This window comes from Theropithecus gelada, chromosome 12, assembly GCF_003255815.1.
Source record: "Theropithecus gelada isolate Dixy chromosome 12, Tgel_1.0, whole genome shotgun sequence".
Classification (NCBI taxonomy): domain Eukaryota; kingdom Metazoa; phylum Chordata; class Mammalia; order Primates; family Cercopithecidae; genus Theropithecus; species Theropithecus gelada.
Genome location: NC_037680.1, coordinates 104583733 through 104597149, shown reverse-complemented (window position 1 = coordinate 104597149; position 13417 = coordinate 104583733). Strand labels below are relative to the sequence as shown.

Genomic DNA, 13417 nt, shown 5'->3' with positions numbered 1-13417 from the left:
ATTTGATCATTTTCTCTCATGCTTCAATCGTTTTCCACCCAGATTGTATTTATTTATTTATTTATTTATTTATTTAGTGTGTGTGTGAGATGGCATCTCGCTCTGTCACCCAGCCTGGAGTGTACTGGCACGATTTTGGCTCACTGCAACCTCTGCCTCCTGGGTTCAAGTGATTCTCCTGCCCCAGTCTTCCGAGTAGCTGGGACTACAGGCACCCACTGCCACGCCTGCCTAATTTTTTTTTTTTTTTTTGTATTTTTGGTAGAGATGGGGTTTCACCCTGTTGGCCAGGCTGGTCTCGAACTCCTGACCTCAAGTGGTCCACCTGCCTCGGCCTCCCAAGGCACTGGGATTACAGGTGTGAACCACGGCACCTGGCCCCACCCAGATTTTCAAATGCAATAGTCTGAATATTCTGTTTAACTTTTCCTTAGAAATAAACCTGCCAACATTTTTTTCAATGTATCAATACAGAACAGAAGATATTTGCTATTAAATAAGATCCACATTATTTCCCTTACTTCACCCTAAAAACATACATCATAAATACAGACGTACAAGGAATTTCCTCCAAACACTTTATTCAACAGAAAGTATAACAATCGGCTTCAAAGTAAAATCCAGGAGACACGTTGTTAAGTTACTCTGGTTTCCTTTTTCAGTATCATAATGCTTTTAAAAAACAAACACAACAGAAATAACTGGTGGCATTAGCCAAACATTACGCTGTGTCCTGCCATCTCCATCAAATAATAATATTGGAGTGGCACAACTTTGTCATGTTTAATGGTCATATCAGTGAAATAAAGGACAGTTGTATAAATAGTTGACTTGTAGAAAAAGAGAAAGTGTAAGAAACATTAAAAGAGCTGCTGTCTGTGAAGTTCCAGTTCTGGATTACCGTTGCTAGCAAGGTTGCTCACTGACCAGCTTCGTTCAGTCAACGCCATATCCTACAGGTATTATCCTTGCTGCCTAATAAAACAGATTTCACAGAGTTATTTTTTTCTTCATTTCATTCACCTCGTTCTCTCTTTCTACAAGTTGACATTTTCTGGGCCATTGGTAATTAGCAATGTGCTAAATGGACTAGGTTCTCCGCACCTAGCTGCAGAGTCTCTGAGCAGCTCAGGCACCTTTGAAGTAGTGATTTTTTTTTTTTTTTCACAATACCAGCTAGTTGTAAATTAAGCAGGTACACATCCTGCTTACTTACACTGGCAAGATTCATGGCTTCTTAGAATGGGAGAGAACTTGGGAATGCAGCCACCTCAGCCATCCCCTCTGCCGTCCCCTCAAACATCACCACCCAGTGGAAATACAGTAACTTTGAATATCTCCAGGTTTGGGTGATAAGCTTAGGAGGAGGCAGGACATACCACCATTCAAAATTTTAGGGGAGTTTTCTCATCATCAGTGGGCACTACTGGTTTTCTCACCTTCAGGGACTAGGCACATAACATCAGTATAAGAAGTGTGAGTGCCTTAGGAACTAGGAAAGCCTATAAAAACCGTATCTCACAAAACGACACTCCATGTTTTAAAAAATGTAAAGACCATGCCAGCTACTTTTCTGCCATTTTCTTTGTGAATCTAAACCCAGCCTCAGGCAACCCACTACAAAATGCCTGCAGTTAATCACACTGGCGTCCGCTCGGAAAATAGAGTAGACTCTTTCAAATGAAGTGATTGCTCTATCGATGGCAAGAGAGAAGTGTCACCCCATTCTAATAAGCTCTGTTGTCTAGTGAGCCAACGTTAAGCACTTCGGTGCTTTGGGATACACTAAATTACTCAGTGGCATCTTAGAAGCACTCAGGAATGTATGTGCCGGCACCAAAGCAAGGCACAACAAAATTTCTTTTGCTAAACCCTCCAGGGTCCTCTGTGAAAACTGGTTGAGAGAAGAGGTACTGCAGAGCCAGCCTCACATGAGGCCATGTGGACTAGGAAAGGCTGGTCTGCCTTCTTTCTCACTCCCTGCAGGAGGGCCCTGTGCCCTCCATCATAGCCCCTCACCTCTTTTCTCATCAAGGAGAAGGATTTGATATTGTGTTGACAACAAAAATCTATGGCTTATTTTCCCAGTGTTTTCGAAGTACCTACATTTTAGTTAACACTTGAAAATCATAAGCCTGAAGATTCTGAAGATCATAAGCCCTGTGATTTTGGAAACTGTCCATGATTAAGTAGACTGGGGAGGCATTTTAGGTGGTAAGGGGAGATAATTCTCAGCACCCCTGAAGTTACCTGACTAGGAAACCACCTAATTAGCCAATATGTAAAGCCAACCTTGGGCCTGTGGCATTTAACTTATTAGACCAGTAATTTTTAAATTTGCTCAACACAATGAGAATCACTGGTACTTAGGCAGATCCGGTCTTCCGTGCTCACTTAGGGCACCCTGCTCCACACCACTGTGGCACCCGTTCCCTGCCAAGGCCTCCCCTCGAGCCACTGCACTAACATGATACCATCATCTTGTCATTTTTCTCCCCCTTCCACAATCTAAGCTACCCTTTTCTTATGAAAAGTTGCTAATATTATTAATTCACCATAAACTGTTAATGGTTGAAAAATGGTTAATACATGTTCTTTTCCCCCCAAACATCAGCGCTTTAGCAGGGGAGAAAACAACTCTGCTCAAAGAATAAATCTCTAATGGGCTGTAAAGCCAACTAGGGAGAATTTTGATCCTGACTTGTTTTGGTTACTAACACTTACCGCCATAAACTGAACTTTTTTCTTGAGACAGGGTCTTACTCTGTCACCCAGACTGGAGTACAGTGGCACGATCATAGATCATCGAAGCCTCCAACTCCTTGGCTCAAGTGCTCCTCCAGCCTCAGCCTCCTGAGCAGCTGGGACTACAGGTGCATGCCACCATGCCCAGCTAATGCTCTATTTTTTGTAGAGACAGGGTCTCACTATGTTGCCCAGGCTGGCCTCAAGCATTCTTTCTGCCTCAGCCTCTCAAAGCACTGACACTGCTGGCATGAGCCAATGCGCCTGGCTGACTAAATATCAACCATTCAATTGATACACAATACCTGGGAAAATTTAGTAACCAGTAAGGTTACTAAATCTAGATAAATTATTACCTTATCTAGAGCAAATAAAATTCAAAGTTCACAAAGCCTTACTATAGTCAATGGCAGAGCTCACTCCTGCAGGTCCTCATAAAACTAAAATTAAATAATGAAAATATGAGGGCAGGCCAAGATGAGCTAGTGACTGTAGAAAAGAGGTAAGGAATGGGGATGAACTCCTGTTAGTATTCAGCTTGGAACCTCTAACAGCCAATCAAGAAAAAATGAGTCTATGGTGTTGATGTCTTCCATACCTGTAATGACTATGTTGCCTTTATAGTTGAAAGTACATGAAAAGATTTCATCAGTGTGCCCCTCAAGAACCTGGAGGCACTGGCCAGTCTGAGCATCCCAGATTCTAGCCGTTTTGTCAGAGCTGCCAGTTAGAAGACGGTTCCCTTGAGGGTTGAAAGAAATCTGCAAAAAAGAAAGAAAAATGATCACAGCTTTGTGTAACGGTTCCAAACACATTTCTTATCAGCAAAAAGAGGACATTACTGAGCACATGTCATCTTCCTAGTCTGGTATTTATTCTTGCATAGAACAATTTCTTCATGATGGAAAAAAAATATTGCAGGGATTAATACATGGAAATTAAAATCCAGAGAGAAAATTTAATTGCCTACTCCACACATTTTTAAGCATAAAGACCAAAGCATCCATATAATTTGAGTATTCCCCACCCAGCTTCTTTCCAAAGATGCACGATGCCCTTCTCCATGCAAAGATGCAGGGCCCTGGTGTGGATGAACACACGAGTCAGGATCCTTCATAGCCAAACCCTGGTGTCGTCTTTGTGGTCAAAAGCACACAGATCCAGGCTGGGGGCAGTGGCTCAGGCCTGTAATCCTAGCACTTTGGGAGGCCGAGTCAGGTGGATCACCTGAGGTCAGGAGTTCAAGACTGCCTGACCAACATGGCGAAACCCCATCTCTACTTAAAACACAAAAATTAGCCGGGTGTGGTGGCGCACACCTATAATTCCAGCTACTGGGGAGGCTGAGGCAGGAGAATCGCTTGAACCCGGGAGGTCGAGGTTGCAGTGAGCCGAGATCATGCCACTGCACTCTAGTCTGGGCGACAGAGCAAGACTCCATCTCAAAAAAAGAATAATAATAAATAAAAATAATAATAATAAATTTAAATAAATAAATAAAAAAAAGCACACAGATCCTTCTCTAATCTGTGCCACAGAATAAGTGAATGTTAGAACCTACAAGAAAGGAAGTTCTCATCTACTGCCACCCCAAGTATAGCATTTTCCATAAATAACCTTCTGTGCCTCCCATGTGCCAGGTGTGGCCAGTTGGTATCTGAGTGACCATCAGAGGAACCTGTTAGTCCTGCATTCCTTTGGGCATCATGCTTACATCCTTCTCTTATCACCGGAAGACAGTGATTCGAGCCATCTCGTCAATGAAGGTTTGAGGAGGGCAGGGCCATTTCTGCTTTTATCACTGTGTTACCAGTGGCTGTGCAATGCCCAGCATAGTGGACACTCTCTAAAAATGTTTGCTGAATGACTGAATACTTCAGCTTTGTACCCCATAGAAATGCCCTTACCAGATGCCAATTCAATAATATGTTCACTTAAAAAGGATAAAATTTAATAAAATAGCACTAGAGAATTCTTTATAGTCACTCATTCATGAAAATAGATGTTTACTTGTGGAGGGGACACACCACATGTATCAATAGCTACCTAGTCAGACACTCAGAAATGTGGGCCAGGCTTCCTCCTCGTCCTGCCTCCCACACCCACACCCCACTTTTCCATCCCCTCCTGCTATCCATAAGCCTCCCAGCTTATGAAGAGGCCATAGTCTGCATGGCCTGGAGACCTCCACTGACCAGCCAGAGGGCAATGATCACAAGCTGCAGGTGCAGAGGCAGAAGAGCCGAGAGCACAGCATGGGGCAGAGTTCCAGGGTCTAGATGGAGCCTTCAGAAACCTAAAATCATCAAGCTGAAATTTTACAAAGCAGGAACACAGCTGATCTCAGACAGGGAACCAAGGGATTAGGCTGAGCTGGGAGGTGAGAGCCACCAAGTCCTAGTCTAATCTACAAAGTTCTGATGACACATCTAAACTTCAGATCACTGACTAGGTGGGCCTGCTCTGTGAATGATCTTTTGGGGGAAGTTTATACAAATCCTAAGATACAGCTTTGTAGTTTCAAAGTGGATAATTTTATATTTTAGGTGTTACGTATTTCCAGGAACTACTTCCTCAGTTGCATCTAACTTACAGAACACTTCACACTTGCTGCACAGCATATTTTTTGCACAACATAAACTTATGTGTTTATTGGAACCAGGAAAAGCACTTTACACACTCCTTAAATTGCTGTATTAAGTATTTTCAGCTAACTAAATCTTTTGCTGAGAGTGGAAGAGAATGTTGCTCCATACTTTTTAAGAGGTTTTAGAAATCATTATTACGCTAAATTTGAGGGCACAGTTAAAAATAAAGTCTTTAGGTGAGTGATTTCTAGAAAAAAAAAATGAGACAATTGAACAAATTTTAGTACTTCAGTTCCAGTAGACCTATTCATAATGAGCATGCGCTTTTTGCTTTTTTAATTCGAGATAGGGTCTTGCTCTGTCACCCAGGCTGGAATGCAATGGTGCAATCACATCTCACTACAGCCTTGACCTCCTGGGCTCAAGCGATCCTCCTGCCTCAACCTCCAGAGTAGGTGGGACTACAGGTGTGTGACACCATGCGCAGCTGACTTTTTTTGTTTTTTAGTAGAGATGTGGTATCCTTACGTTGCCCAGGTTGGTCTTGAACTCCTGGCCTCAAGCAATCTTCTCACCTCTTCTTCTCAAAGTGCTGGGATTATAGGTATAAGGCACTGCACCCATGCCCTGCTCTTTATTTTTTGAAAGTAAATAAACTCCTCCAAATGAGAAAGCAACTCACCTTTGAAATTTCACCTTCATGGCCTTCCAGTTTGGCAATGCATTTTCTTGTGGCAGCACTGAAAATTCTTGCTGTTCCTTTTTGAGAGGGGTGGGGATATATATAAATTCATCTTAAATACAGAACTTTGGATAAAAGACCCTGCATTGTATAAATATCTATCCCCCTGACACACAAGCTCTGTGCTAAGTTCATCTTCTTGCCAGTGGTGAGAGCCGGATACTTAATACTCTAAATGCCTGCTGGTGCCACTGCAGGAGAGGGTGAGAGGGAGCTCCCCTGTAGCCCTGAGCTTATTAGAAGAAATAATGTATTCCAAGGTAGAAAAGAGAGCAAGAAACAGGAATCCAGAAAGAAAAACCTTTAAGAGAAAAAGAGGAATTAGAGCAAGTTTCAAGAGGCAGGTGATGAAATAAGCAGCAAGACCAGCATGATACACTAGGTGTGAGTCTGAGTTTCTGCAAGGTGCGCAAGGAACATCCCAAGAGGAAGCATCAGCCGCTACTCAACAGGGAAAAAAACAGGCTTCAAAAACCCTTTTCCACAGAAAAACCTAATCGAACACTTTGTTCCTGCTCTGCCTCCAGCAGCCAAAAGTGCCAAGCCTATAGTAGCCATTCAATAAATAGCTGTAGGATGGATGGATGGATGGATGGATGGATGGATGGATGGATGGATGGATGGATGGATGGATGATGGATGGATGGAGAAATGGATGGAGTAAGTACTATGGACATTTCCTTATAAGTAAAGGATGAATAAGTTAAATAAATAAGTATTGAAAAAGAAAAACATGAGTAGTAAAATTTTTGTTAGAAGAAAAGTTATAATTTGCCTTGCCAGTTGAAGATTGCTTTTTTAAATCTCTAATTATAGCTTTACATAGTAGTAAAATATAGCAAGGATACAAAATTGTAGGTACTTGATTTGCATCCAGAGAAAAGTAAAATATTGTAATAAATTTTTTACTTGCCTTTCTGACAATGTCAACTTCATGAGAAAGTACAAAAATGATAAAACTTGCCATTTTAGAATTAATGTAATTTAAAAACATATAACTTGAAATTCAGTTGGACATTTCAAAAGCCTCAAAGGGAAGTGACCAATTTGGTTTCAGAGTCAATAACAAGAAAGAGAATGTCCTGCATAAATCTACACCTTAAATTTTATAAAACTATATTTCTAAACTTCAGAAAACTCAGAAATAATATGGCCTGAAACACTGTAATTTTTTTACAGATAGGGATACAACTATCTGTTTTTTTGAAAGTAAATAAACTCCTCCAAATGAGAAAGCAAAGCAGCCTTCAGAATAATTCAGCCTTCAGAATAATTCCAATGAAGGTCATTGGAACCAGCCTTCAGAATAATTCCAATGAAGAAGAAAAAGTAGATAGATAGATAGATAGATAGATAGATAGATAGATAGATAGATAGATAGATACATAGATAGATGTTGCTGCACAGGTAACTATTAGATGAGATCTAAATTTTAAGAAGGGAATTAGGAGCAAAGACCAGAGATAAATAAAAAAAGATCATTCTAAACATCAAGACTTCCTAGAAAGACTTCTCATTCGTAGAATGAGAAGAAGTTTACAAAGCATGCAAAAGGGAAAAAAAAAAAGATATTTTCAAAGCAATGTTTTATCAAACAAGGGAAGAATAGAATCACGGCCAGAGCAAATACCAGATTATAGAGAATATAAAACTAGAATTGGCTTGATTTTATTCTCATTCACCCGAAGAATCCTGATTCTTTAATTCTACCTTTTTTATCCCCCCTTAGTGTGAACCAACTTCTAACATTCCATGCAGTCAAATATTCCATGTAATCTAGCATTCTATATAAGATACGAGTATGGTGTTACATATTGTCTGCCTCTCCCTTCACAATGTAACTCCATGAAGGCAGGGATCCCTATCTCTTTTGTTCACTCAAATATCCCATATTCCTAAAACAATTCTGGCACAAAGTAGATATTTTGATACATATGATTGAGTAAATTATTTCTATCAATAATGATATTTAAAATGAGAGGGGTGGATTAATTACACTTAAGATATGGTTATTAAAAGCCAGGATCTATGAGAAGATTAAAAAAAAGTAAATAGTTATTTAAAAAAATAAAATTCTTCAGCCTCAGGACATTTACATTCTAGGGTATAAGGAAGACTTATATGTATGAGCAAGGGATCACCTTTGAAAAGTCCTAGCGAGTAAGACAGCAAGCATGCAAATGTAATTTTGAAGGAGACAATGAAATACTGTGTAATTAGAATAAATCGCCAATAAAATTCTACACCTGATTATAACATAAAGGATATGTGACTGCTTAAAAGTATGTTAGTCACAAGATGTTTCCATTTTTGCCAGAATTTTTGTATCCAAAACTTTCCTTGCAGCCATAAAAAAGAATGAGTTCATGTCCTTTGCAGAGACATGGATGAAGCTGGAAGCCATTATTCTCAGCAGACTAACGCAGGAACAGAAAACCAAACACTGCATGTTCTCACTCATAAGTGGTAGGTGAATAATGAGAACACATGGACACAGGGAGGGGAACATCACACACCAGGGTCTGTCTGGGGGTAGGGGCAAGAGGAGAAAGGGGAGAGAAAGCATTAGGACAAATACCTAATGTATGCAGGGCTTAAAACCTAGGATTGATAGGTGCAGCAAACCACCATGGCACATGTATACCCATGTAACAAACCTGCACGTTCTGCACATGTATTCTAGAACTCAAATTTAAAAATAAATAAATAAATAAATAAAAATAAAAACCTTGCTCATAACCCCTCAGCCAGCAAATCACATATCTAAGTTCTGCAACTCCAAGTTTGTCTATCCAGCAAATATTGACCTTTATAAGAGATTTTGAGGCATACAGGGAATGTAGTTATACAATCATTATATTGAATAAAAGAGAAGAACTGCTGTCTAAAAAAAAAATTCTTGTAAGTACTTTTTTAAAATGTTTGTTTTTGACAAATAAAAATTATATATATTCAAATTGTACAACATGATGATTTTATACACAAATATATTGTGTAATGACATCAAAATTGAGTTAATTAGCACATCCACCACCACCCATGCTATACTTGAGACCCCAGAACCTGTTCCTCTCATAACCTAAGTTTGTGCCCTTTGACCAATATCTCCCCATTTTTCCCACCCCTTGACCCCTGGTAGTCACCCTCCTAGTCTATCTGCATGAGTTCAACTTTTTTAGATTCCACGTCAAAGTATATCATACAGTATTTTGTCCTTTTGTGTCTGGTTTATTTCACTTAAATCCTCCAGGTTCATCCATATTGTCACAAATGGCAATGTTTTCTTCTTTTATGGTGAAAATAAAAGTATTATTTATATATATATATATATATATATATATACACACACACANAAATATCAGAAATGGCGGGAACCAATCATAGTTAGCCAAATCGCCTTGTTCAAACACTAGCCAATCATATATCTGATTTGTATAATAACTCTATGCCCACTTTTCTTAGACTATATAACACTGCTCGGAGCTCAGTGGGGGAGCTCTCCTGCCCGTCTCGTTTCACGAGCGAGGGAGAGTTCCAGGTTCGAACCTGTAATAAAGATCCTTGCTGCTTAGCTTTGACTCTGGACTCTGGTGGTCTTCTTCGGGGAATAAACGGTCTGGGCATAACAGTATTACTTTAACACGAGTGTATTGTCGCATCTGCATCCTAAATGACCTCCTTGTGTCCTGTTTCTTCTCACATCCAAACCCTCTGACCTCTTCTCTCTGCCAGAGCTATCCTTCCATTTAAAACATCACTTTCATTGTTCCACTTTTTGTTCCTAAACCCTTGATGGCAACTCAGTCCTACAGGACAGAGTTTAAACTCCACTGAATGCTCTGACCTCACACACTTGTATTTCTCAACATGAAATGCTCGCTGCAGAGACTGGCCACTGAGTGTGCCTGATTAATCCCCTCCTTGAAACACTGAGCTGCTGAGGTCTCTTTGCTCCGTGCGTCCTCTCCACTGCTCACCACCTTTGTCCTTCTGGCTTCCGCTTTCAGCTCACACCATCTCTAAAGACTCTCACCAGAAGAAATCACAGTGACCTCTCCTCTTAATTGTTAAATCATTTACTGTTTTGTTCTAGTCATCATAACACTATAGTAAATGAGCCACATTTATAGAACCAGCTTCATCTATGGAAAAATTCATTTAGCAGGTACAATCATGAAAACATACATGCTTGCCTAAAAAATGTATACTCCACTAGATATAAATATATATTCATCTGCCAATCTTTTCACAAGAGGGCACTGTCTCTCTTTGATTATGTGTCAGCGAAGTGGAGTTCACCATTTGTCTTTCAGAAATGTTATCAAACCTCTACAATATCTAGTTTTCTTTTCTTGCAAGTGGAATGAGAACTTAAAGAACTTAAACATACGTGCAGAACAATCTGAGTGCAGAAGTTTTCTAGATTTTGACAGTATGCTTTCCAACTGAACATTTATCTCAGCCACAACTTCATTTAGTTGTGAAACAATTTTTCCAAGATTTGCCTTATCTGTGCTTCCCTAGAAAAGACCAGGTTTCTTTTCCACTCATATTTTATTAGTTTATGTAATATTTAGTTAAATTACATGTTATGTTACACAATTACAATTGAAAGCACAACCAACATAAGCACATTGGTCGACAAATACAACTAACTCTTGATCAGTTTAGAACCTAACCAGTGGGAGGAGAATGCCCATTCCAGTGGGTATCTTCACTGCTACAGATGCTCAGGGTGCCGTGGGAATCAGCAGTGTGTCGTGAGGAAGAATAGAGGACACTGGGTAATCTCCTGTCAATTATCTAGAGGTTGGTTTAAAAATACTTCTGTTGTACTTGGTACTGTTATTTAGCATGTTGGCATGTTGCCACACACCTTTTGTTCCTGCCTGGCAAGACTGTAAATTAACTTCTAAATGAAGTAAACCATGCTGTCTGTGTATGTCACATTCCCCCAGAGGGACGAGCCCAGGGCTGTGAACATCAATACGCAGTGCCTGACAGAACTTCCAAGGGTTGAGAGTCAAGTCTTGGCCGAGCATGAACTCCAGCTCTCCTCTTTACTACCGTGCGGTCCTTGGAAGCATACTTGAACCTTGTATTCTTTTTTTTTTTTTTTTGTCAGAGTCTCACTCTGTTGCCCAGGCTGGAGTGCAGTGTTGCAATCTAAACTCACTGCAACCTCCGCCTCCTGGGTTCAAGTGATTCTCCTGCCTCAGCCTCCTGAGTAGCTGGGACTACAGGCATGTGCCACCATACAGTACATACATTAGCCCAGCTAATTTTTGAATTTTTAGTAGAGATGGGGTTTCACCATGTTGGCCAGTCTGGTCTCAAACTCCTGAGCTCAAGTGACCTCCCGCCTCGGCCTCCCAAATTACTGGGATTACAGGCATGAGCCACCGCGCCTGGCCTTAAACCTTGTATTCTGTATGAGGATAGTGATAGGTAACCCAAAGACCCCTTTAAGCATTGAAGGAGGTTTTTAAAAGGCTTCCAAAGCATATACCAAGCACTCAGTCAATTTAGACCTCTTGTCTGCTTCCCTTTCTCCCCAAGCAGATGGAAGGATGAATAAATGAATTAATGAACAAATATGTGAAAGGATGAACACACCCGTAAGGATTGTTGAATGCTATGGCATAAACCACATTCCTGTGGCCCTCCAGGGTATTCAGTTCCTCTCCAGATGCAGTGTCCCAGAGCTTGCACGTCCGATCGTAGCTTCCTGTGATAAAGCTAACACAAGGAATATAAACGTGTTGCAGGGAAGAATGGCAAAGTGTTAATAAACACTTCATGTTTTACCTGCAGGATAATAACTCTATTTATTATGCTGTTTGTTTGTTTGTTTGTTTGTTTGAGAGGGAGTCTCGCTCTGTCACTCAGGCTGGAGTGCAATGGCATGATCTTGGCTCACTACAACCTCTGCCTCCCAGGTTCAAGCGATTCTCCTGCCTCAGCCTCCTGAGTAGCTGGGATGACAGGTACCTGCCACCATGCCTGGCTATATTTTTGTGTCTGTTTTTAGTAGAGAGGGGGTTTCACCATGTTGGCCAGGCTGCTCTTGAACTACTGACCTCAGGTGACCCGCCTGTCTCAGCCTCCCAAAGTGCTGGGGTTACAGGTGTGACATACCATGCCTGGCCTATTATGCTTTTTACAATGGAAATCATGTGTGCAGAATAAAAAGTTAAATTGAGAACAATATCTAAATTGTGATATATCCCGTTGTTCCACCCCCACCCTCACCCCACCCCCGAGACAGAGTCTTGCTCTATTGCCCAGGCTGGAGTGCAGTGGCGCGATCTCAGCTCACTGCAACCTCTACCTCCCGAGTTCAAGCAATTCTCCTGCCTCAGCCTCCTGAATAGCTGGAATTAGAGACACACCACCACGCCTGTCTAATTTTTATTTTTATTTTTAGTAGAGATGGGGTTTCACCATGTTGGCCAGGCTGGTCTCCAACTCCTGACCTCGTGATCTGCCCGCCTCGGCCTCCCAAAGTGCTGGGATTACAGGTGTGCACAACCACACCTGGCCTATATTCTGTTTAATAAATGAATGGTTCCTTTAACATTTTCCTACAGGAATAGTGAGTCGAGTATAATGTATAATAGCAGCATCTTAATCATTCCTTCAATATTCAATTAGGAAAGAGACTTTCTTTTTAAAATATCTCTGAAATCAAAATATTGCTTCAAAAGTATAACAAAAATATATTTCCCTAGCACAGAAAACAATCCACAACATTGAAAAGCCAGTCTGAAGGTCAAGTGGTAACAAGAAAAGGTGAAGAACAGTCTAATAGCAAAACTCAACTAAACAGGCAGGTTGACAAGACAAGGTATTTTCTTTCTACCATCTTCTCCCACAGACTTTCTCTACCTTTGGACAGATGCAAACTCACATTTGCAACTATACACATATATACTATAGAAATATAAGCCCTCTAAATTTTATGGGTTGAAATATAAGCCCTCTAAATTTATATGTTGAAGTCCTAATCCCCCAGAACCTTAGAATATGAATTTATTTGGAAATAAGGTCATTACAGATATAATTATTAACAGTTAAGTTAGGGCTGGGCGCAGTGGCTCACGCCTGTAATCCCAGTGCTTTGGGAGGCCAAGGCGGGCAGATCACCTGAGGTCAGGTGTTCGAGACCAGCCTGACCAACATGGAGAAACCCCATCTCTGCTAAAAATACAAGAAATTAGCTGGGCGTGGTGGCAGGCTCCTGTAATCCCAGCTACTCAGGAGGCTGAGGCAGGAGAATCGCTTGAACCTGGCAGCTGGAGGTTGCAGTGAACCAAGATCACGCCATTGCACTCCAGCCTAA

The 13417-nt window shown here is 40.9% G+C and overlaps 1 protein-coding gene across 1 annotated transcript in view; it reads right to left on the bottom strand.

Moving 5' to 3' along the window:
* Window positions 1–770: 770 nt before the first annotated feature.
* DAW1 (dynein assembly factor with WD repeats 1) overlaps window positions 771–13417 on the bottom strand; it is a 34732-nt gene continuing 22085 nt past the window's right edge. Inside the window, exons 5-8 of the mRNA XM_025403966.1 lie at window positions 11692–11814; window positions 6016–6097; window positions 3344–3506; window positions 771–975 (exon numbers count right to left, since the gene is read on the bottom strand). Of these exons, the coding sequence (XP_025259751.1) occupies window positions 941–975; window positions 3344–3506; window positions 6016–6097; window positions 11692–11814 (403 nt within the window). The 3' untranslated portion in view covers window positions 771–940. The remainder of the gene's footprint in view (window positions 976–3343; window positions 3507–6015; window positions 6098–11691; window positions 11815–13417) is intronic.